The sequence below is a fragment of the Ochotona princeps genome, chromosome 17 (genome assembly GCF_030435755.1).
Source record: "Ochotona princeps isolate mOchPri1 chromosome 17, mOchPri1.hap1, whole genome shotgun sequence".
Taxonomy (NCBI): domain Eukaryota; kingdom Metazoa; phylum Chordata; class Mammalia; order Lagomorpha; family Ochotonidae; genus Ochotona; species Ochotona princeps.
Genome location: NC_080848.1, coordinates 12014027 through 12040205, shown reverse-complemented (window position 1 = coordinate 12040205; position 26179 = coordinate 12014027). Strand labels below are relative to the sequence as shown.

General features: G+C 37.2%; 1 protein-coding gene across 6 annotated transcripts in view; it reads left to right on the top strand.

The window, feature by feature from the left end:
* TANC2 (tetratricopeptide repeat, ankyrin repeat and coiled-coil containing 2) overlaps positions 1-26179 on the top strand; it is a 305743-nt gene that overhangs the window by 143695 nt on the left and 135869 nt on the right. For 2 of the 6 annotated variants that reach the window (XM_058675310.1, XM_058675311.1), the window contains exon 5: positions 16287-16397. The exons of the other annotated variants lie outside the window; for them this stretch is intronic. In XM_058675310.1, coding sequence (XP_058531293.1) covers positions 16287-16397 — 111 coding nt within the window. The remainder of the gene's footprint in view (positions 1-16286; positions 16398-26179) is intronic. 6 annotated transcript variants of the gene reach the window in all.

Here is a 26179-nt window from a genome sequence, read left to right as displayed (position 1 = left end):
TGAATCATTGGACGGAAGATCTTCCTCTCTGTCTCTCCTCCTCTCTGTATATCCGGCTTTCCAATAATAATAAAATCTTAAAAAAAAAATCATGGGTATTATATAGGTAATTATATTACAGTTCAAATTATAACTGTTTAAAATATAAAGGCCATTATTAGCTCACAGGTTATTAAAAACTAAAAAAGGCATAAGTCATAATTTACCAATGCCTAACTTATGACAGAGGCTTCATCTGTCAATGTCCTCATTCTCCAAAGTTTGAGATGATCTTAGTCGATGATTATCTTAATTTTGTCTTTCTGCATAATATTATTGACATAATGAATATTTTTATTCAGAATAATTTGAAAGTGTAAACATTAGTCCCTCTTCAAATAAATTACAAGGCATTCCAAATTAAACAATTTCATATTTTACATTGAGAAATCAGGAAGACAGATTCTTGGGCTTTCACAGATAACTCTTGGGAAATGAAAGTTCCACATAGACACCACAGACTGTCATGCAGTTGCAGAATTCCCACCTTCTGTGTACAAGACTTACCGAGCCATGGGGTTTGGGGATCCACTCAGCCTGGTGAGCCTGCTCTGCCAACCGAGCGAGTAGAGGTGTTCCTGTCACCAGCCCTGTATGAACACTCTGCCTTGGCAGCGTTCCCCTGGGAACCTGTGGAAGAGTAGGGGTGGGGAGGTTGTGCTTGCCTCTCACCCTGTGTGTGTAATGTGCCCCCCTTGCCCAGCCACTTCCTGGGTGCAGAGTCAGAATCACCTGGCTGCATGCAGCCCTGCAGAGCCAAACGGGCACTACAGCTACCGCTGCCACAGCTGCTGTGAACTTAGCTGGTTTTACTATGGCAGGCCCTTATCATTTAAATTCTTACCTTTTGAAGGTTAACCCTGCAGAATCTACTTGTGTTTGATCTCCACATTATTCAGGTGAAGTTTGTTCATATTTTGTTGAGAGTTAGTAGTTGTAAGAAGACCCATATTATAAATTACTTGGCTGTATGGAAGCAAAACAAGGTTTTGAGAATGTTACCATTCATAACTACTGACACTTCTTTAAGTTACTTGCTTCAAATAATAGGAAGATTTGAGTATTAAGGGGCTAATATTTAATTTTCATGCCTGATTTTGTTTTTTTTTTAAAAAAAGCATCCAATTTGATTGTTGTTTTCCTTACCAAATTTGTTTGATCTTTGTGTGTAATTCAGTTTTCTCTTCCACACATCTGGTGAGACCTATTAGTATAGTAACAAAATTCACAAGAAAACTATATATATTCTGGAATTTGTGTTTTAACTTCTTTACTGAGTTATGCAACTCTGCTTCAACCTCCATCCTGTGGTAAGGTTCTTTGGTTTTGGTTTTTCTTCTTTTTTTTCTTTCTTTCTTTCTTTAATCTTAAGAAAAGCAATACAGTGAAAAGTGCAATATGTCTATCCTACTGTAACAAATCATCGGTGGCAGGTCATTTATGAAAATCTTAAGAATTAAGAAAGACCCCTAGGCTAAGTCAGGGTCTGCTTCTTGCATGTTTATAGGCCTCCCCTCTTATTACCATGAAGCTAAGAGTAAGGCCAATAATACTCCATGCCTTTGTGTTTTTAAGGGAAGCCAGAAGAAAATCCCCTGTGAGCTCCACCTCTAAGTGGAAGCTGACAGAATAAAAGTTCTGTTTCTCTAGCTAACCCTCTTCGCTTTTGCTCTTTACTTTCCACTATCCTTCTAGCAGAAAATAATCTTCTCAGCTTCTTCCCTGTTCTCTCCTATTGATGCCAGATAACACCAGGTTTTCTAGGGAGATTGAAAAGCAACTAGTCCTCTTATAAAGACTGGAAATTTCTGACAGTTAATGTAAGGTCGGTGAAATATGATTCTTTATCCAGGGTTAGAATTACTGAGTGTTCCCTATTGAGGGCTCCCTATTATAAGATTAGCAGCAACTGTGCATTCCAAAAACAAGCCAAAAAGTTACTGGCTTTCACACTTTAATCTTTGAAAATGTTTGCACAGCCCTTTTTGTTCCTGGGAAAGAATTCACTTTTAATCCATTCTTTAAATGTAACTGATATATAATACTCATAAATATTAATGGGGTATAGTATGATATTTCATTTAATGTATATAATATGTAATAAGATCGGTATAATTGAAATATCCATCACCTCAAACTTATTGCCAGTCATTATTATCATTTTATTCTGTTCTATAGAATTTTAGCACAGTACTGGCACATTATTCATGTGAACAATTTTCTTTTTATATGTATATATATTTTTTATTGTATTTTTGACAATCTTTACTTAGTTAATTAGGGTAAAAAAGTACAAGGGCTATAGGGAAGTGGGCAAGACCATCATTTCCCCATTGTTTCCTTCATGTATCTGAGGTAAACGGAATATTGAGGGAGAAGCCCCACCCAGTCTCCCACCCATCCCAGGTCCCTGACATGGGGCATGCTCTGAGATCCTTGCTCAAGCGGTTTTGATAGTTCACCAGCTATGAATCGCTGCCAATCTCACCACTCCAGGCACGATGAGGTCGTTGAAGAATCCACTGATTGACATAGTCCATCATAGAGTCTCCATTTGTCCAGTTTTTCACTGCCAACATATAGCTGTGGTGGTTAATTGACCTGTTCTGTCTTCTGTCTTTTCCCGGTTAGGGTTCTGAGTCCGGCAGTTCGAATAGGGAGATTCCCAAAAGAAACTCTGAGGTGTTCCCAGACCAGATTCTTGTATATACTAGCAAGTATAGGGCCTAGCACAGTCCACCGCCCCTACCAGCTGGTGGTTGCAATCGCTGGGTTGGTTCTGTTTTCAGCCCTAACTTCCACTGGAACCAATGGGTGTTGCAGTCCAGCCTGGTTCCGCCCAGCATACACTCGGCCCTCACATAAACCAGTGGGAGCTGCAGCCTAGCCACAGCGACCCACAGTAACCCCCACCATGCCCTCCCCTACCCTGGTTTGCCAGTATGTGTAGTAGACTAGTCCAGTCTGCCTCATATCCCATTTGGCTCTCGTACATGTCGAAGGGTATTGAAGCTTAGTTCTATTTTATTTTGAATTTTTAAATTACGTCATACCATTTTGTGTAGACTGGGATTCCCCCCAAGCTCCCACCCCCCGACAGATTTTCCCCATTTTACTACAGTGGTATAGTTCTTCATAAGGAATCATAATTCCATCAGTTTCTTATTCAAGTGTACCCTGACATTGCTGGTACAGACAATGTCAGACAGACCAGCATTCCAATGTCTACACATGTCCAACAGTTTCATTGGGAATTCATCTTTCGTCATGTGAACAATTTTCTACTTCTCACTTTGATTGGTAAAGATTTTGTTTACTGAAGTTTTGAAGAAAAAAGTTTTGAGTCATCATATGTAATTTTTACTGCTTTCTTACTAACTCTAGACCTACTGGTTCTACCTTTGGAAAAATCATTTCAAAATTGTCAGTAAACAACTGCTGTGTATTTACTGAATGCTTACTATAGAATCCATTTCTCTCTCAGCACTAATATATGAAAAGAAGAATTTTTAAGGGATCTTTTTAATTTTTCCTAGAGAGCAAGTTTAGTGAGTGACTGTAATGAAGCCCTTCACATATTTAGAAGTATAGTAGTACGGTTTACAGGCTATGAGGGAGGCCAGCGCTATGGTATAATGAGCAAAGCCCCTGCCTTTGGTTGCCAGCATGCCATGTGGGCATGAGTTCACATTCTGGCTGTTCCACTTCCAATGCAGCTCCCTGCTGTTGTATGTAGGAAAGCCATGGAAGATGATCCAACTGCTAGGGCCCTGTCTCCCATGTGGGAGAACTAGAAGGAGCTCCTGGTTCCACTCAAATTGATGTGGCCATTTGGGAAATGAACCTACAGATGGAAGTGCTCTCTCTTCCCCCTCCTTCCCTCCCTCTTTCTCTGCCTTTCAAATGAAGAAATATTAAAAAAAAAAAAAAGAAAAGCTGTGAGTGTGCAAACCTTTTAAGAATGGCCTCATTGTTTACAGTTAATCAGAGAATTTTAGCTTTTCTCCATTGATGTACAGTTGTTCTCCATTGACGTACAGTTGTGCTGTTAGAGTTAGCATTTTAGGCACACATGGGAGCTCTTCAGATTCTCTACTCCACGTGAAAGACACAGTCGTGAGGTGCTTGTTCTCCAGGCCTTGGCTTCTGATGCCATCCGTGGAACTGATACAGCACAAATATGCAGTGCTGGATAGGCTCTCCTGAAAGATAGCAAACAAAAAAAAAATTAAGATACTGTCTTGCTTAAAGGATTGTAAGTCTATTTGTATGAGAAGTCTTAAAATTGGTAAGACTTAAAACAATTATTCAGTTTTTGTTTACGTATACTATTGCCTGATTTACCTCTTTTGTTACCTAATCAGTGTTCCAACCATGTCACCAGTAGATTATTCTGTTTATTCCTCATCGTAGACTCCCACATTGCCTAAATGTGTTATTCACAGCTTATCACAGAATGGACAGAAAATAGGAGATTAAATCAAGAGTAGCTATTGAAATATAGTTTGGCAGAAACTTTGTACTTTGTCATACCTGCCTGTAACTGCTTTTTCTAGCGTAGTATTTTCTTGGAATTTTATGTTTTTATATAAATATTTTCTCTAGATGATTACATATATATGTGCATATGTGTATGAATTTTACCTATATATCTGTTGGCCTTTTATTTTACATGAAGATTGCCTTGTATCACAGAGAACATGTGATAAGTTCAGGCTTCCTAACTATCAGGGAAATACAAATAAAAACTACATTGAGATTCTTTCTAACTCCAGTGAGATTGGACTACATTCAGAATTCTAATAATACCTGCTGCCGTGGATGTGAGGAGAAAGTACCTTACTTTACTGTTGATCGGAGTGTAGGTTGATACATACACTATCGAAGTAAACATGCAAAGTGCTAAGAAAACTGAAATCGATCTAACACATGATCCAGCCATCCCACTTCTGGGAATATATCCAAAGGTAATGAAGTCTGCATATGAGAAAGTGACATGTAATCCTACATTTACAGCAGCACTATTTACAATAGCAGAACCATGGAAATAACCCTGATGCCCGTCAAAAGAGGAATGGGTAAAGAAACTCTGGTACATCTATTCTACAGAATACTGCTCAGTCATTAAAAAGGATGAAATTCTACCATTTGCAACGAAATTGTCCTAACTAGAGAACATTTCATTCAATGAAATAAGCCAATCCAAAAAGGACAAATCTCATATGTCCTCTCTGAAATAAACCTTTTTTAAAATTTATATAACTAGTCAATCTAGAAAATCATCCTCATGCACTATAACAACATTAGCTGTAATTCTAACAGATATGTAAACTTTCAAATAATTCTGAATTTAAGATATTTTCTCTTCTTTTTTTTTTTTTTTTTTTGATGAAAACATGTTTAGAATTAGAAAGGTGATTGCAGTTTATTTGACCCGATTTTGTTGGCAACATCCAGAGCATCATAATCGAGAGCCAGTCATGCCTTCTTTTCTCTCTCAGGTGTGATCAGAGTATTGACTTTGATCACATCAGTGTCATAAAGTTTCTTCCTGGCTTGTTTGATCTGGTGCTTGTTGGCCTTGACATCCACAATGAGTATGAGTGTGTTGCCTTCTATCTCCATGGCAGACTCTGTGGTCAGGGGGATCTTGATGATGGCATGAGTTCAAGCTTCTTCCAGGGGTATTTGGGCTGCCGTCACAGGCGCTGCATCTTGGCCACCAGCAGGTGGGTGATGTGTGGATCTTGTGCCTGTGGACACCTTTCAGCACTGCCTGCTTGGCCTGGCCTTCAGAGCCTTTGCTTTGGCTTCAGCTGGGGAGGGGCAGGAGCTTCCTGCTTCACCTTTCAGTGCCATTTTGGTGAAAAAATATTTTCTCTCTCTCTTTTTAGAAAGGGCAGATTTTACAGTGAGAAGGAGATACAGAAAGATCTTCCATCCACTGATTCACTCCCCAAGTGGCCACAGCAGTCAAAGCTGAGCCGATTCAAAGCCAGGAGCCAGGAACTTCTTCAGGGTCTCCCACACGGGTGTAGGCTCTTGGCTTTGGCCTTGCCCAGCTCTGGCTATCGTGGTCATTTGGGAAATGAACCAGCAGATGAAAGACTGATTCAGTCTCTCTCCTTTTCAAATAAATAAATATTTAAATAAATTAATAGATCTCAATACTTGACACAGCAGATGTCTGCTTCTAGTTCTCCCCAAGCCCAGGCACCTCTCTAGGGTGGCTGTTCCTCCTGTGGGGCTACAGCAGTCCAGCTTTTGCTGGAGAAACAGCTGGTGTATAGACTCATGGACACATTATGTCATTTCTTTCATTTTGTTGGCTAGAGCCAGTTTCTTAGTATTTCCTAAGTTGTAGAAGGTGATGTTCCTTTGTAGTTAGCCTTTTACCTAAAAAGGACTAAAGACATGCATATTGGTAGACAATAGTAATCTCTGCCACACTGCGTCTGTATCAGTAATGCTCATAGCCATTTTTATGGGTCATTTAAGGCCATTTTTTATATCCTAAAATGATTCCCATACTTAAAGAATGAATTATCAGGCAGGAGTTCTCTGCTTTTTCTGTCTCTGTGTCTCATCATTCTATGTCTCTCATTCATGTTCTCTCACTCCCTCCTGTCCCCCATAACTAAAGTTAATAATTTCAAAAATGTAACACACTCGTACTTGAATCCAAAATGCCCACCTTGTGAGTCTGTACTCTGTCACTTAATTGCTACCATCTTGGGTATGAGATCCTGTGGTTCTGTCTTCCCTTCTTCGAATCTGTAATTATGTTCTTCATAGAAATACTATGGAGATTAAATGAACTTAATTTAAAAATTTCAAATAAACTTTTCAACAAATATTACATGTTACTTTTACTCATTGTTCAATTTTTTTGAAGTGAGGGTGATTAGTGTTAGACTTGGATACTTAGCATTAGAATTGGACTCTGGCAAGAAGCATTGCCTCACTACCTGACTGAGGCTCTGCGAAGTCCCAAACATAGTTGTCTTCTTCCACTGCTCTTTCTAAAACAAAACTCAGTGATGAATATTGTGGCACAGTAGGTTAGTCAGCCACTCACATGCCATGTTAGAGTCCCATTTAAGTTCCAGCTCTTCTACTCCTGATCCTGCTTAATGTTAATGCAAGCTGGGAATCAGCTATTGCTAATTGCTCAAGTTTTTAGGTTCCTGCCAGCAACACAATAGACCTGAATTGAGTTCCTGGCTCCTAGCTCTAACCTGGTTGTTGCAAGCATTTGGAGAGTGAATCAGCAAATAGAAGCTCGCTCTCGCTCTCTCTCTCTTTCTCTATCTCTTTCTCTGCCTCTCATTCTCACTATTACCTTTCAAGTATAGCTAAATAATAAATACATTTTAAAATAAAACAAATTTAGCATTTTCCATCTGCCATTGAAATGCTCATTAAGTTTTTTCTTACATTTTATTCTGCTATGAAATACCAAAAAGATCAGAGCAAAAATAAAATTTTACATATAGCTCTTATAAGAAAATTATCAACAGATAATATGAAAAAAACTTTAGTTTATAAACTTTTTGCCAAAGCTTTAACTTACATATTAACGAATTTTTTAAACATGACGAAGTGTGATATTCCAATTGATTGAACTAAGTTTCTAAGTCAAATAATTATTACTGCGCATTTTTAATTGTTGATTGGAAATCTAGCCTCATGTATCTGACTTGAACTGTTTTTCCTAAGTCATTCACTCCCACCTAAACCTCTTTCTTGATTTTCTTACCATACCCTGATAAGATTTATAACAGAATAATTATTTCTTCCTGAAGTATCTAATAGAATCTGGCAGTGGAGCCACTTGGGACTGGGCTTGTCTTTGTGCAAAGATGTTTAATGCTTAGTTTAGCTTCTTCATCTATTTTGGGTCTATTCAGAATCTGTACCTTGGGAGAGCTCGGGTAGTGATTGGTCCTTGCTACACACATGGTATACCTGGATTGAGTTGTCAGCTCTTACCTTCAGTCTGGCCCAGGTTTGGTTGTTGTAGGCATTTAGGGAATAAATGATATCTTCTGTCTCTTTCAAGTAAAAGTGAAACACAAAATGCCTTTTATTAGACTGTTGTTAAATGATTTGTAAATTAGGAGATGATTAAAAATTAAACTGAGAAGAAATTCGTTTTTTTTTTTCCCCAAGATTTATTTACTTGAAAGGCAGAGTTACAGAGAGAGAGAGAGCTGGTTGCAGTGGTTGGAGCTGTGCCAAGCCAAAGCTTTTTCCAGGTCGCCCAACTGGGAGTAGACACCTAATCATTTAGACCATCCTCTACTACTTTCCCAGGCACATTAGCAAGGAGTTGGAGAGGAAATGGTGCAACAGGAACATGAATTGGTACCCTTATGAAATGCCAGCATTGGGCCCAGCGGCGTGGCCTAGCGGCTAAAGTCCTCGCCTTGAACGCACCAGGATTCCATATGGGCACCAGTTCTAGTCCTGGCAGCTCCACTTCCCATCCAGCTCCCTGCTTGTGGCCTGGGAAAGCAGTTGAGAACGGCCCAAGGCATTGGGACACTGCACCTGCATGTGAGACCTGGAGGAGGTTCCTGGTTCCCGGCTTCGGATCGGCGCGCACCGGCTGTTGCGGCTCACTTGGGGAGTGAATCATTGGACGGAAGATCTTCCTCTCTGTCTCTCCTCCTCTCTGTATATCTGGCTTTGTAATAAAATAAATAAATCTTAAAAAAAAAAAAAGAAAAGAAAAAAGAAATGCCAGCATTGCAAGTGGCAGCTTACTGCACCAAGACACCAACCTCAGCAATTAATGTGTATAAATTTAAAATTTTTACTTTATAACCGTAAATTCTGAATAAGAAAATGATAGATGAAAAAAAAATTAGTTCTGATATTACAGCCTCTTTATTTTGGTTAGCTGACAACTTTATGAAAATGCTTATAATGGCCCATTATTTTTGAAACAATTATTTGCAAATAAGCCAATGCACCTTTTTAAATTTCACTAATTTTTAATAATAGTTTTCTGTGTCACTGTTAATGTTCTATTAGTGCATCCTTTATTGAATTATTTGTAAAGTTTAAATTATAATAATTAAATCTTTGTTAATTTAGGATTTTTTTATTTTATTCTGTTAGGAAATTAGTATTTAAATCTTCAGGTGGTAGGTACTTTATTTAGAGGAATTTATTTTGATATTCTGCTTACTAACCCTTTCATCAGACTGAAAGAACATTTTCTTCACACTTGCATGGCTTCCATCCCCCACTTCATGTGGGGCTACCTGTCATGTCTGACTTTTAGTATTCATACTTTTCAATGGATTTATGACTAAGTTCTGTAAGTCAGATCAATGGTACAGCTATGAAATGTTGCCTTTTGGCTCAGACAACATGAATTATTTTCTGCTTTCTAGAACTGTAGATTATTATTAGTGGAGTTTTTAAAGGGACATATGAGAACCCATTTTGAATAACTAGTAGCCACACAGAAACTGATATTGTGCTAATAAACACAGTTATATTTACTTTGTTTTACTGCATACATTTTTATTTTGTATGAATCAGAAAACAAATCTCTAATAGTGCTTTCAAAAATACATATGTTCATCATTCTCTAGCTGTAATAATATATCTTTCTTAGGTGTCAAATGTGTTCTGGTTATTATTCAAAACATAAATTTTATGTAAAACAGCATGTAGCAGTTTGAGAGTTGGTGTAAACTGGAGGGTAACACATGGCAGATAGAACAGTTCTTAGTAATATCATTTCTTCAAGGGGTTGCTTATTTCACCATATAAGTGCAGTCATAAGAAACAGCTAATCGGTGCATTGAATAGGTTGGAAAGAAGCTGTTTCCACCTTTTCCCAGATTTCAAATCTGCTGGGGTTTGGGAATTAAGAGTGACAGAAATAGTATCTTCCCCTATACCTTTAATCCATCTTTCCCACCTCCACTCTAGGAAATTCATGGTACGAAAGATTTATAGAATCTTGCACTCCAGCTAAACTGCCTGTCATGACTCTAGCATCCCACATAAGCACTGGCTTGGATTCTTTTGGCTGCTCCACATGCCGTTCAGCTCCCTGCAAATGGCCTGGGAAAGCAGCAGAAGATAACTCAAAATGTTGGGCCCTTGCCACCCACATGAGAAACTGAGTTGAAATTCCTGGTTTCTGGGTTTCCCTGGATGCCACTTGGGAAAATTGACCCAGTGGGTGAAAGATCTGTCTCTCCCTTGCTCTCTGTAACTCTAACTCTTTCAAATAAATAAATACACCTTTATAAAAATAAGCAGATTTAGCCTATGAAAGCTCTGTTAAAACTTTTTTAAAATATAGTTTTCCAGATAAATTTGTTTTCTACTTCCTTCACCATTACAGGAGAGCAAATATTTTCTGACTGGGATGTTTGTAATAGTTTTAGACTTTCAGCTCTTACATTTGGGCCTTTGAACAGTTTTTAATTAATTTTTATATGATATAAGATAAAGACCTAGCTTCATTCTTTTTAATGAAGATATGCAATTTTCTCAAAACGAACATAGATTGCACTGAACTTATAGATTTCTTTGGTAACATCACCGTGTTAAAAATTAAGTTTTCCTGTCTATGTACAAGGGATGCCTTTCTACATATTTTTCTTTCTTTAGTCCATCCCTAAGTATTTAATTCTTTTGTTGCTGTTTTTAAGTTCAACTTTTCCTCAGTTTTCTTATAGAATTGTTCATTGTTAAGTGTGTAGAAACACAGCTGATTTTTGCAAATTAAGCTTGTAGCTTTACTAAATTGGTTTATTAGTCCTAGCAGGCTTTTGTGGAATCTTTATGTATATACACACTTAAGACTACTGTATTGTCTGCAGTCAGATACAAATTTACTTCTCCCTTTTTAGTTTAAGGCAACATGACATGCATTTCTTTTCCTTGCTTCAGCTAAAATCTTTTTATCCTTCTATCATCTTTTCCAGTCAGTTTATCTTTTAAATAAGCTTACTAAATTTATTGCTAATCTCAAATCTAACTTTGTGAAAGTAGTCCCTTAGTCCTTTATGCTCTACTCATCTTGATATCCATTCTTCATTTCTCACTTCCTTGACTATTGATCTGGTCAGCCTCACTGCTCTTTCATGGTTAGCCAGTCTTGTGAGGTTTTTCTTAGATATTCTGTTATAAAACTTTTATCGGCAACAAATACTCAGTACTGTAAGTTCTGTCTTCAAAATAGACCACAAATGATGAATAGTTTATAACAAGTGACTCTTGTCAAGAATAGTAATGGTAAATTAACAAGAGCCATGTTGTTAAGAGACTGACTAAAGAGAAAACTTTTACTATACACAACAACTATACTACTATGGTAAAAGTTTTTACCATATCAAAAAGATATCTTAACTTTTACCATACACTACTACTACTAGTGTACTACCGTACACTCCTACTCTCAGACCTGAAGCCTTGATTTATGTTTTATTATGGCTTTTTTCTTGATGGAGTTCTCTTTAGGATCAGCTGTGGTATTTGTTGAGCCTGGCGTCCATGTCCCTAACCTTAGATACATCAGTATTACATGGAGAGATTGCTGGCTCCCCATCCTGTAGAGTTTCTGATGCAGCTGCTATTGGGTGAGAATCCGCTGCGTTTCCAGCCGATTCCTAGGTGATGCTGTGCTGCTGGTCCAGGCATTACATTTTGAGTACAAATGGCCTAAACGACACTGTTAACGTTTTCTGTACCCACATACTTGTTATCTAACTCAGGGTGTTTTGATTTGAATATTCTGCTTTCTACAGCATAACATGTTTTTATCATTATTTCTTTTGTGCTTTTGAAAAAAAAATTAGTGACTTTGTTGGTCACCTCGTTCCCCGGTGGCGTTTGTGCATGTCTTTGTTTTACTCTTTCCTTCTCCTAGCGCTGAAACATGACCCATACATTCCAAGTCACACTGAATATGACACAGGTGACAGCCATTCATATTTATCGAGCATTTATTCCATACTAAAAACTGTTATGTTCACCTTATTTTTATTAATATACTTCTACAATTCATCTGTGATATAGGTACTGTTTCTTTATGAACCTAGAATAACTAATGAGGCAACCAGGAAAATTAGGCATAGAAAGGTTTAAGCAATGGAAAAATAAAAGACATAGGAATCTAGCCTAGGTTTTCTGATTTCATTGCCTAGATTCTTAATGTCTACATTGTCCCTGTGTTACTGTGCAAATCTATTTCTAATACTTTCATAAAAATCAGTTCTTTTTGTAAGATTTTTTTTTATTTGAAAGGCAGATTTACAGAGACAAAGAGAGAGATAGAGATCTTCATCTACTGGCTTACTTCCCAGATGAGCTGGACTGATCTGAAATCAGGAGCCAGGAGCTTGCTTCAGGTCTTCCACGTGAATACAGGAGCCAAAGAACTTGGGACCATCCTACACTGCTTTCCCAGGTCATAAGAAGCAAACTGGACTGAAGTGGAGCATCCGGGACATGAATAGGCATCCATATGGGATGCCAGTGCTACAGGTGGAAAATTAGCTTGCTGTGCCATTTTGGCAACCCCTGAAAACACTTAGAGTGTCCAATTATGTACGATTTCCCATAGGCAGAGCTCTCACTGTTTCTTGTCTTTAAAAAAAAAAAAGATGTATGTATTTTTATCTGAAAGGCAGATTTTTACAGAGAAGGAAAGACACAAAAACAGGTCTTCCATCCACTGATTCGCTCCTCAGCTGGCCACAACAACCAAAGCTGAGCTGATCCAAAGCTGGCAGCCAGGAGCTTCTTCTGGGTCTCCCAAATGGGTGAAGGGGCCAAGGACTTGGGCCATCCTCTGCTGCTTTCCAAGGCTGTAAGCAGGGAGCTGGGTGAGAGCTGCAGCAGTCAGGACATGAATCAGCACCATTATGGGATGCTGGAACTCATAGGTAGAGGATTAACGTGCTATGCCACCATACTGGCCTCGTTCCTTGTCTTAATAAAATTATAAGTAAGTAATATCACTTGATATAAACATTTTGGTAAATATTTCATATGCTTAGAGTTAGTTAAGCCTCATAAAGATTCTGTGACTATGTGGAAGAATAGGGGCTTAGTACATAAATAACTTGCCAAGTTTTTTTTTTTTTTTAGTAACCGTGCATTTTTAAAAGTTTATTAAATTTAAGTTTGAAAGGCAGAGAAACACAGAAAAAAATTAAGAGAGAGAAAGAAATCTTTCATCTGCTGATCACTCCCCAAAAGCCTACTGTAGCTGGGTCTGGGTCAGGCCTAAGTCGGAAATCAGGAACTCAATCTGGATCTCCCAGATGGGTGACAGGCACTTGAGCCGTTATCTGCTGACTCACAAACGAGCAGGAACCTGGATCTGAAGAGGTCGAACTGTATCCCAGGCACCTCCAATAGGGGTGTGAGCCTCCCTACAATGCTTACCCTCGCAGTTTCTTACAACTACTAAGCGCTAGAGCCAAGACCTAGGTCTTTCAAATCAATATTTCCACATCCTCAACCGATATATATTCTTCCTCTCAACCTCTACAGATTCCCAAAGCCAAGTCTAAGTGTTAAGAATCATGTTTTCAAGTGTTAGTTCACAACACTTCTCAGAACAAAAAGTGTTTGTTGTCCCTGTATGACAATAAAATTCTTGTTTTTGGTATTAGATTCTTCCCATATCAACTGCCTCTTTTTCTTTTTTTTTTTAACTGTCTGATAAATATTTTTAAAGTAGAGTTCTCTCACCATCTAAATCGTTTGTGTATTAAAGTTCTTGCTTTACAAGAAAATATTGTCTCCATGTTCCAACCTTCCGTTTATATACATAAAGTAATATTATGATCATTGGGCAGCACTCCATGTCTATGATTGTACATCCTGTTTTGACTGGCGGTGGGAACAGCCAGCCTACAGACTGTTTAAGACCCATGAAATCATCTGGTCTGACCCTGCCAAGTCAGCCACATGCAGAACTCAAAATTCAGTGAATCTATAGCAAGCTAATTTTTAAGTTGAGAATTTGGTGTGACCTGTGATTGATGTTACAAATATCCAAATGGCCGTTGGCAGAAGGAAGTTTTCCCACTCTGGAAAACCAACGTTGATCTTATCTAATTTGGGTGAAAACACTGTAATGTAATTTTTAATTCCATTTTAAAATATGTGTAGCACTCCCTTGGATGAGGGTGGATTTGAAAGTATATATAAATGCCTACTGTGAATCTTGACTATAATTCTCTAAGTGAATATCAGTTAGTGTGACTTTAAGCTTAAAAGACCCCTAAATAACTCTTTGCTGGAAAATTGTGTTATCTAAGATGTTTCATTGTTTTCCTTTGCCAGAATGTATTAAATTTCGCATGAACACCATATAGTCTCCACACTCTTCGTGTTTTCCCCTTTATGATCTCTAGCACCCTGATCTTTCTTCTTGACTCTGTCTCAGAATTCTTGTACATTCCTCAGACTTCCCTTAAGTTCTCCTGCTATCCTTCAGTTTTCCTACATTTCTGTCCTAGAGTCCTGGTTTATGACTATCTACCAGCCCCAGTTTTATTGTAAAAAAAATTTATTAAAGTTTTTAGCATGTAAGAGTCCATTGAGTAGAAACCAATACTGGCTTTGTCAGAACTCGGCAATAAAATAATTATTCTGATGAATGGCAGTGCTTCAGTTAAATTCTAGTAAAAGACATAAAACCTTTAAGAATTAAATTATAATCATTTCTTCTTTACTGAGAAATATTGAACAAATGAAATGTTTTATTAGTTTTGAATCATTTAGGAAGATTGTGATGAAAGAGACTAGTATTGGCTATTTGTAGCTTGCATATTGCGTATAAATCACTTCGTCTTCACGCCTGATAGTGATTTTTAAAGGAAGCCTCAAGTATGACACTCTTAGAAGAGGTGAGAGTTCTGCTATATTCCCAAGCTTATTTTTGGCAAAGAATTGTGCTTTTAGAGCTTTAGGCATTTGTTGCCTTGGAAACAGTAACAGCCCTCCACCTCCTTTTCTAATCATACACTCAAAATACACACACATATCCTAAGGTTTGAAATACTGGTTAGTTGTGTGCAGATTTTGAGTAAGTACCCTTTTCAAAAATAAGTCCTTTATTTTTCCAATGCTTTCTCATTTTTATCCTCCAAAGGATAAAGAAGTCGTCTGGATATTGTAATGATGATGTATATGACTTTTTATAGGATATTTCAGGAATAATTTTAAATCTTCTGTGGGTTACTGATAATGTGCTGAAAAATGTGCTGATCTTAAACAGGTGTTTTAGACACCTGTAGATAGGGCATTAATAATAATGCATACAATTCAGTTTCAAAGTGATACTTTTATGTAGTGCTATACAAAGTACTTTAACCCTATTATACTTCATTTAATACAAGTCATTTTTAAAGTCTCTAAACACTTTTCATAAAATATTTTAAAATTTCATAATATATTAAAATATTTAACTGTTTACTTGAATAAGTCAAGAGGATCCCTGCATTTTTCGTTTTAGAATTCAGCAGGATAAATTTATATGTGCTTTCAATAAGTGACTTTTATTAATAAATGATTCTTAATCCCTTACAAGGAATGATTTCCATTTCATGGAATACTCTAGTCCAAAGACCCCATGATTAAATTCATAACTAAATCACATTTCTTTATTTTGAAGTATTAGTTATTTGTAGATAAGGAAAACTTTCTGGTTATGATTATTGTCAGTAAAACCTTAAAACTTAATCCCAGTCTATCCTTGATTACTATATATATATAGTGGCAAATGAAAATAAGATTTTTTTTTTTTATAAAAGATGTTTGCTCTATAAAGAGGAAAAGGTAGCATAGCAGGGTATAATAGGTGATCACAAGTTATGCTCAGTTTGAATGTTAGATTGTAACTTTTTCAGTTTTCAGGGAATTTTTAATGAGACCCATCTCTTCTATGAAGAATGCAGTTAGGGTGTTTTTTTTTTTTTTTCTGGCACAAAAACTAGGGTAACCTGATCCGAGTCTGACAGAGTGTTGTTCATTTAAGTGCTTCCATCTGTTGCCTGCTGCTCCCCTTACTCATGACCCCTCTGTGTTTCTCTCCTTCCTTTTCCCCTTCTCTTCCCCTCTGTTCCTCTCCCTTTTCTTTCTCTTTCCTATTTCTCCCTCTGTTCCCACTCTTCCTCTCTTCATCCCTTGCTACTTCCCTTTCCTTCCTCCTCCTCCTTTCTGTCTGTTTCTCTGTATCTCTCTCTTTTTGTCCGTAGCCCCTCTGAGGAAAGCAAAGTTTGTTGAGAGCCCACGCATTCCAGAATCCGAGCTTGGCTCACCAACCCTCACTTCAGCTCAGAAGCTGGACGTGGATGCGTACTGCCCCGGTAAGCATGCATGCAAAGTGTCTGCTCCCAGGAGGGTTAGGTCAGCTCCGTCCAGCAGAGCAGTGTCGTGCATGGATACTACTTACAGAAACACGTATGACCTCTTTCGCAGCTGATTACACATTCTCATTAAGGAGGATGGTTATTACTGAACACCCTGCTTTGACTGTTGATATTACAATGCAGTATTACAAGTCATTTCAAAAATAATTCTGAAAATATTTACATCATTCTTGTAGACAAGTACTTTTTATTTGAAATTTTTGAGGAAATGGCCATATGCAAGCAGAATTGTTAAAGGCATAGGTAAAAAATCAGCACTGGGCTTTTCACATATGAACTATTGTGCTTAATTCCTGTTGGCTTTCTGCATAGTTAAAGGAAATGTTTGTGAGGCTGGAAATACTAGTCTTGAATTAGAAAAGCAACATTATAGATTCTTGAGTTGGGCTACTTTTGGGCATCTACTTTTTAGAAATACCTCTACTCATGAATGGCCTGTAAACACATGTAAGAGTTCACTGAAACCCGTCTTGTGTGGGAGCCAAACTTGGGCAGACCCATTATCAATGCTTAGATTCTTGGAAACTTAGATGAGTTGCCTGGCAACATCCTTTACACTTTCGCTACAGTGAGTCTGTTAAACTGTGTCCAAAGTGTTCACAGCTCTAGTTCAGGATACAGATGAAACCGCTGGTATAAGACCTTAGAGGGCTTGATTTTAGGTCTTATGTTTATTCCTGCTCATTTTAATTTTAATTTACACTGAACACATTACAACTTTAGAGGTCAGGAAAGTAAAATAACTCCCACTGCTAGTGAAGACTCCAGCAGCTTTAATCTGCAGTGTCAGGATACTATACACTGAAGCCAGATAAGACATGTTCAAATGAACAGGAAAGCCAGGAAGAGAAAAGGGGCACCAAACCTAGCAAAATGAGAGACATCTGATTTTATGGCTCAGTTTTGAATATGGAAGAACCTTGAGGATTTCCCTCTCAGCGTGTTGAACATTGGACTTCCTCCACTGTTGTGGGTGACTGGGTTTTTTTTCCAAAATAAATAAGTTATATGTCAGGGTGGAATTTCTGTTTCCACAAGAAACAAAATTGCTCTCCAGGTGACATTGCAAATATAGAGATAGAAAAATCTTTTTTATGTTCTGAAGTATTGTCACATTGCTTGACAATGAAATGCTGTGCTTTAAGCTTTATGCAAATTTTAGTGATTTAAATAAAGTAACTGCTAATTCCATTTTCCTTGTTTGAATTTTGAGGGGAAAAAAAAACCTCCATCAGAGACCTTTTATGTTCCATTTATTCTTGCACATCGTAATGACTGTCAGGGCAGCCAAGTCTGATTCCTCATTGCCTGTCTGGCATCCTTAATATGAAGTAGCCACTAATACAATCATAAAGGAAAGTAGTTGTTGTTTCTTGGAATACCAATGGTGAGTCACTTTGAGTAATTCTATCCATTGATTATTTCTTTATATGTCTGACAAGCATCTGTTCTTTGCTGATTTGGAATTGAACCAAACTAAACCTCAGTAAAAATTTTTAGAAAGGCAGGAGGAAATCAATCATGATGCTAGAATCATAACTGCCACTCTGTTCACACTTTCCCTTACTTGTCTGAAGCGGTTTAAAAGCATATAACTTCACAGTGACTTGCTCTTTTACAATACAATTTTTTAGGGACTGTTGTGCAGCTAGTTAGCAGTCAGTTGTAATGCAAGCCTCCTGTGTGGGAGTGCTGGTTCAAGCCTGTGAGTTGGACTTTGTCTCACAGTTAAGTTCTCCTTTAAGATCTACCTGCCTGCTAGTACACCTGGGAAGGTAGCAGATGTTCCCCTGCTGCCCATGTGGGAGACCAGGATGGAGTTCCTGGCTCCTTAGAGAAATAACCACAGATACAAGACCTTTGTCGATGCGTCTCCCTCTCTCTGCTTGTCACTCTGCCTTTAGATAAATAAACGAATACTTAATAATTATAGTGTCTTAAGTTTCTACTGAGGTAACAATGGCACCTGTTGTAGCACAGCAGCTTAAGCTACCTCCTTTGACAGCGGCATCCCAGTATGTGTGTGCCACTTCCCAGTTCCCTCTTAACGCACCTGGGATAGCAGCAGAAGATGGTGCAAACACATGAGCCACTGCCACCTGAACGAGAGACCTGGATGAAGTTCCCGGCTCCTGGCTTCAGTCTGACCCAGCCCTGGCCACTCTGGTCTTTTGGGGAGTGAACTGTATCTCTAATGTTACTCTGCCTTTCAAATAAATAAATGAAGCTTTAATTTAAAAAAAAAAAGGTTTAAGCTATAATTCCTACAAAGTAACAAAGGTTAGCAATAGACAAATGAGTTAATTAAAGTGTTAGGACTCTGAAAACAGTACCTCCGAGTGTAGTTAGTTGGCAGGCAGGCCGAGTGCCTTGAGCTGCAGGTTGGAAAACCAAGCAGCGAGGTCTCTGTGACCCTTGCCACCTACCCATATGCAGGGAATGGAGACTTTCTCTGAAATTCTTCATCTGTTTAAAGATAAATCCACCAAAAAGGAACTCAATTATTAGGAATCCGCTTTCTGGAATCTCATCACCCAAGGAAGATTAACTATCACGTATAAGATGGAAGGTTGAGACCATACCCAGACAGTCACAGGCTGGCACCCATTGTTCGTCTTTCCCACAAAACAGATTTTCCACCAGATCACCTCGGTCCTCCCTGCGCCTCTCCCTGATGAATAGTATAAGCTTCCGTATCTCACTCGATATTGGAGTACTCGCTTTTCTCACTTGGGATGTCTCCCTGCACATAACTAATTATACTTTTTCTCCTAATAGTCTGTCTACTGTTCATATCATAAACTCAAAAATGGTATCTTTAAAAAATAAACAGAAGGCTTTTCGGTACCCCTAGGAAACAAACATCAATTTATCCTTTGGAAAAAAATTTATAGAATATACACTAGCAAAAATGATTGTTTTATGGTATATCCATACATAATAATGCAGTCAAAGCTAAGGTCTGATAACTTCTTATCTACCTGCATTACTCATTATTACATCTGCAAACTTAGGAAAATATTTTATCTTGACAAAAAAATGATAAACTCAAAGTTAGAGCTGTGGTTCTCAAATGTTAGCATACTCTGTAATTACCTAGAGGACTTGTCCAAATTCAAATTGCTGGATCCACCCTCAGAATTTCTAATTCAGTAGATCTGAAGTGAGTCAAGAATTTGCATTTGTAGCAAATTCCCAAATGATGCCGAATCTGCTGGTTAAAGTTCCACACTTTGAGATTTAGTTAAAGAACTACTGTAGGCCGCTTACAAATGATACAGTGAACAAATTTAGAAGGCTGCGGAATTCATGTTACTACTGTTAGTAATGTTTCTTTATTACATAAGCTTAAAACTTTCTGTAGCTATATATTAGATTGAAGTAATAAAGCCTTTATGTTTGAGAAATAAATGAATTTGCTTATTTTTACTGGTTTATCTACTTGTACCTGGTGACTAATGTTTCTGCTATTATTCTACTTGTACAAGAAAACTGTAGATCAAAAACCAAGTCATTAATGCTTAGTCTTCAAAGAATAAATTAAGTTTGTGTGGAATTACATTCTAGGATGTTTAATTCCAGTTTGTTTTTTTTTTTAAGATGTATTTATTTTTATTCAAAAGGCAGATTTACAGAGAAATCTGCTGGTTGGTTCACTCACTAGATGGCTGCAATGGCCAGAACTGAGCTGATCAGGAGCCAGGAGCTTCTTCCTGGCATCCAGCGTGGGTGCAGGGTCCCAAGGACTTGGGCCATCCTCTGCTGCTTTCACATCCATTTCCCACAGATGGATCAGAAGTGGAGGAAACAGGACATGCGTTGGCACCCATATGGGATGCTAGCTTCACAGGGTGGAGGATAGCGCTGAACCTCAGTACCAGCCCCATGGGATTTTTTTAGTGCCCCCCGCCAATCAAATTTGCTATAGAAAGAAAATGTGGGAAAGAAAAGTATACAGTGTATTTTGCTTCAGTAACTGTTGTTTGTGGAGGTGGTTGTGTTAACAAAACCACCAGAATAGGGGATGTTCAGGAAATTGTGCTGGGTAATTGTTTCACAGTGGAGAATTTAAGTGATTCATTAGGATCATAAGCAGAATTTCTTGTTGAACTCAGAGTGAACACAGTGTAATCCAGAAAGATGTTGTCCTGCCATTCGATGACTAGGCAAAGTGCTGGTTACTATGCTTCGACTTTTTTAAAGTCAGCTTTTTAGAATGGGCTGTGTTCTGTATTTATGAAAAATGCTAGCAAACTAGTATCCTTGATTGAAGAATACTTCCCAAAATAGCAGAACAGACTCATTTTCTGCACTGTAACTTGTTTCCCTGCTAGATGTGTGACTCTGGGCTAATCATTTTCTAACTATCAGTCTCCTCATCTGGAAATAGGAATAATATTATTGATTTATATTATATATATAATACATGCTATATTACTATAGACTTAAAATGTAATTATACTAATATGATAAATATGTAAGCATATATTTATATATATATATAAAAAACATTTATATATACAGGCCAAGAATGCTTGGCCTGTAGTAAATGCTTGTGAATATTAGCTACTTTTTTGGTATTACAGTGATAATCATGGGATGGAGCACATGATGTTAACATATTTTCAAAATCAGAAGAAATAGTTATATAGATTTGGAGTCATTTTTACTTAATTGTGTCTTAATATGATTCAATTCTGGTTATTCTTCTAGTCTTGTGAATTGAAATGTGCCATGTAATTTCTCCGTACTTCAGTCCCCTATCATAGCAATTCATATATAGCATGTCACTATTTCTATAATTTTGAAATTCATGTATCTGTAGAGATAAGTTAATATATACTCCTAGGAAAAGATATCCAGTAGACCATACCACTGGATTTTATCTGAGGAAGAAGAAAATGGAAACTGGTGGAAAAGCCAGAAATAGTGCTGATATTAGCATAGGTTGTATGTGACTGGTGAGCTTATATGACAAGTGGTCTTCTTTCTTGGTCAGCATGTGTTGATGAATGAGAGTTGGATTCTGGAGCATTTAATTTATGCTTCTGCACTTCATAGATGTGTGCTTTGTCTAACTTTAATAGCTTAAGTTTAAATAAAATTGTAGTTAAAAACATACCTATCTTTCTTTAAAAGGAAAAAAGACCTACCACATAGGATTGCTGAGATTAAATGAATCTCAATGTGCACAAGACACATCGTTAACAGCCTTCTTCTTATTCTTGTTTGTCGTCATTAACATTACACTTTTCTGTTTCCTAAAGTTTGTACAGTGAACTTGTATTGGAAATTTTAAATAATCAGGTGCCATTACAAGAAGGTCTTACTCTTTGTTTATATTTTAGTTTTTAAGTGTTTTAAAATGTTTGCATTACACATCATAATAACACAGAATTTCAAGTGTAGAAATGAACCTTGGCACAGATGGCAGGCTACAGTGACAGTTTTATAACTTTTGTCTATGTGTGCAAGGTTAAGGGCCAGAGTTCAAACCAGTCTTCTGAACAGACGGGCTTTTATTTATACCAAGTGTTTTCAGAGGAATTTGAGTTTAATCTTTTTGTATCAGTCCTTTTAAAGCTCCTTTAAAATGGCATTGTTTTTCAAAGGGTTGTGTTGTTTAAGATAGCAGCAAAATTAGAATCTGTCTTAAATTCAAGAAGAAAAGAGAGCTTATCATTGTTATTTGGTACATATTCATAAACACTCATATTTAACATCTATAAAGGGCTTTTCATTTGGATTTCTTTTATCAGCACTGTATAAGGCAAGTAGAAGCCATTATAAGTAAATGAAATATTTTACAGAAAGTGACTAATTCGTGTATTTTCCCAAATCCTGTACAGTGATAATCATTTGAATTAAAAGGAAGAGTCAGTCACAATCATTTCAATTAAAAGGAAAGGTTAATTTTTATTTTTATTCTTTTTTAAAAAAAATTTCTGAAAACTGTAAAATGTTATCTTCATCCTAAATAATGAAGTATGCTTCTTTTGTTATGCTACAAGTTTTATACTTAGAAATGCAATCTTGTAAATGGCTTTGCATTGGCCTGTGGATATCAAAAGCCTTTTTTGACATCTTCTGTTTCTTTTTAGATTTTATTGTAAATATGGTGAATGAAAAATAAAATTTTCTGAAAAGATATCTTCCTTATTTATTTGGAAGAGTTGCAGAGAAGGAGCCTGGGGGAGAGAGAGATAAGAGGTCTGTCTGTTGCCTCACTCCCCAGATGGCCTCAGTGGTAGAGGCTGGGCTAAGCTGAAGCTGGGAGACAGGAACTGCACCCCCGTCTTCCATGTTGGTTGTAGGAGTCAAACACCCGGGTCAAATCCAGGAGCTAGTAGTGCTTCCAGTTCCTCCGTGTGGGTCATCTTCTGCTACTTTTCTAGGACCATTAGCCGGGAGCTGGGTAGAAAGTGGAGCAGCCAAGACAGGAACTGTTGTTCATGTGCGATGCCATGGTTCCAGGCAGAGGGATGACCTGTGCCAGCCCTGTAACTCAAGCTAAATGGCTGAGATTTAGTTAGGGTGCATCTGAGTTCTTTAAAATCATAGAGAAAACTGTCTTAGTTATACGTGTTTACTTCTTGCTATAACAGGTTTTCAACGCAGCCTGACATCTCTCTCTCATGACAAAAAGACATTATAATGATGTAAATGAACCAGACTTAGTGATTTAAAAAATAATATAAACCCAAAAAGTTGAACAGTGGATAGATTTGAAAGTAGACTGAAGAAGGAAGTAATTAAATTCCAGTGCTTATCTAATGAGTTTATGATGGTTAATATAACAGTTAATACATGAGAAGACTAAGAGATAAACAAATAATTTCTGTGTATTTTAAGTATAAGATATACTGTGATTATTGGTTATGAAAATAAGCACTTCAAAGAATATGAATATAAATATTTGATCTTTCCCACATTTTCTTATGCAAGTAAATTCTTAATGTGTGAGAAAATTATTTGAACAGATGCTTTGATGACTGAATTTTTTCACTTTGAATACTTTCAATTTCCTAATTTACAGTTCATCATCATTTAGAGGGTTAATCTCATCACAGGTGGCTTTTTAGGTTGACTTTTGTTGAGGTGTTGTATTTCATACATTTTGAAGACTCTACCTATAAAGGTGTTATATAGATCTATAACTTAGATATCCAAATGAACAGTTTTTTGATTAACCATGAGAGACATTTCAGCTTTCTGTATTTGAACTTCCAGAGATAAAAATTAGGATATCAGAGATTTAAATTAAAAGGAAATATGTAGAGTTAACATCAGGGAATATGTAGAAAAAAAGATTATAAATCTTATAGAAGAATATGCAGGACACTGTGTCGTGTGTGGGAACATCTGGCTACATTATGTACTGGTTAAGTGATTTTGTTTAGATGTTGGGAGTTATTTACTTACTGATTTGAACAACAAAGAGAGAGAATGAGAGAGAAGTAGAGAACACTCATCTGCCAGAGACCAGGGACCAAGACTCCAATCCAGATACTCCAATGTGAGAACTGGGTGACCAATCAGCAGCTTAACTACGGTACCAAACACCCACTCCTGGATGTAACTTTGAAGGGGTCACTTAATTTCTCTGCAGCTTGGTTTCTTCATTTGTAAAATGCGTGAAAATTATGTAAGTTAATGTTTGTGAAATGTTTAGTTGCTGTTACAAAATAAGTATTAAACATGGATAATCCAAAAGTTCATGGAAAATGTAATTAAATGATGTTTATTATGACCAGCATTGTGGTATAGTGGGTTAAACTACCGCCTGCAATACCAAAAGCCTACATGGGGATTAGTGAGTCCGAGGTGCTCTACTTCCAGTTCAGCTCCCTACCAATGTGCCTGGGAAAGCAGTGGAAAATGGTCCAAAAGCTTGGGGTCCTTGTCACTCATGTGGGAGACTACTATGCAGTTCCAGGCTCGTTGGTTCAGCCTGGCTTATCCCCGACCATTGTATTCATTTCTCCCATTTGAGGAAGGAATCAGTGAATTGAAGACCTCTCTTTCTGGCTCTGATTCTTTATATCTCTTTCAAATAAAAGAAATGAATCTTTTTTTTATAATTATATGCTTATTTTGCAGAAATTAAAATCCAGATAAATTTTGTTTAATTTCTTTTTAAATTTTTTTAATTAATGTAAGAATGGATTTCTTGTTTTTCATAATTACAGTTCTAAAGATTAGCATACATCATACATATTTTCTTTTAAAGATCCCATACTTAAATAAATCATGTAATAATGATCCATCTTATTTTCTTTGTGTATCACTGTGAATAATTATGAATACTGACAACTCATATATATCTCTATGTCATATAAATTATCCTAATACTTAGTGTGTATAGAAAATATGTGATAATTATCAGGATAGCTTTCTAGAAGAAATTGAAGTGGTCTGGAATCAGAAATCAGAGGAAATTGGAAAAAAGTTAGTTTAAGCTATCAGGAGAGGCAATATTATTCATAAATTGGAAAGGAGTAGTTTTACCTTTTCATTTTATCATGGAAAACAAGCATTCAGTCCATTCTTCAGGAAAAAATATGTAAATCTAAATGCTTGTAATATAAAAATAATCTGGCCATTCTTGTTTCTGTAGCAGAAAAATCTGTCTATATTGCTTCTTAGCGAGAAGAGTTTTAAAAAATAGACTCATTGTACTCTGACATAATTCAGAATTTTATGTAGATTTTTCACAGATAAAACACTCACTTTAGTACTGGTATGCACATATATATGTATACTTTCTGACCCAAACTAGTGACTTCATTAGCAAAGTGTTAAACTGAGGAATAACAATTTGGTAGAAGATGTATATTACTGAATATCCTAGGCCTCTAATTATGCGACACTGCAGCTAAAGTTTGTTTTGGTTAAAGAATGTGTCTGACTCCATAGAAAATTTTTTATAATGTTTTATAAGACCTGTTCTATTGTGGATTATTACTAGGTAATATTAAATATATCTGAACTTAAAACCTTCAGAAAACATTGACAGACAGGCCCTACCTGAAGTTTTCATGTATTACATCTGTAATAGGTCATTTCAGTTCTCTGGCTCATTTTGATGTGATTTCCATGAGTCCTTTACTGGGAAACCAGTTTGTCTTTAGAGAGTGAGTGTTTTTAAAAAGAGAGAGAGAGAGAAGAAAGAAACTTCTGACTTTGTTCTGTTATCTCTCAGTGAAAGTTTGAAAAACTGATTGTCTAGGAGGATGGCGATCTTTAAAAGAGAGTTAAAATATTCCAGAAATGCAGAATTTTGGAGGTCTAAATTAAAGGGCATCACAAGTCTTATACTTTGGGGCCATTGGTAAAATATGGGGTACTTGGGCCCAGCGCGATTGCATAGTGGTTAAAGTCCTCGCCTTGAACACTCCAGGGATCCCATATGGGCCCCGGTTCTAATCCCTGTGGCCCCACTTCCCATCCAGCTCCCTGCTTTGTGGCCTGGGAAAGCAGTCGAGGACAGGACAGCCCAAAGCCTTGGGATCCTGCACCCGTGTGGGAGACTGGGAAGAGCTCCAGGCTCCTGGGTTCGGATTGGCTCAGCTCCAGCCATTGCAGCCACTTAGAGAATGAACCATCAGACGGAAGATTTTCCTCTCTGTCTCTCCTCCTCTCTGTATATCCGCCTTTCCAATAAAAATAAATAAATCTAAAAAAAAAATGGGATACTTAAACACAAGCCCTGTAGTACC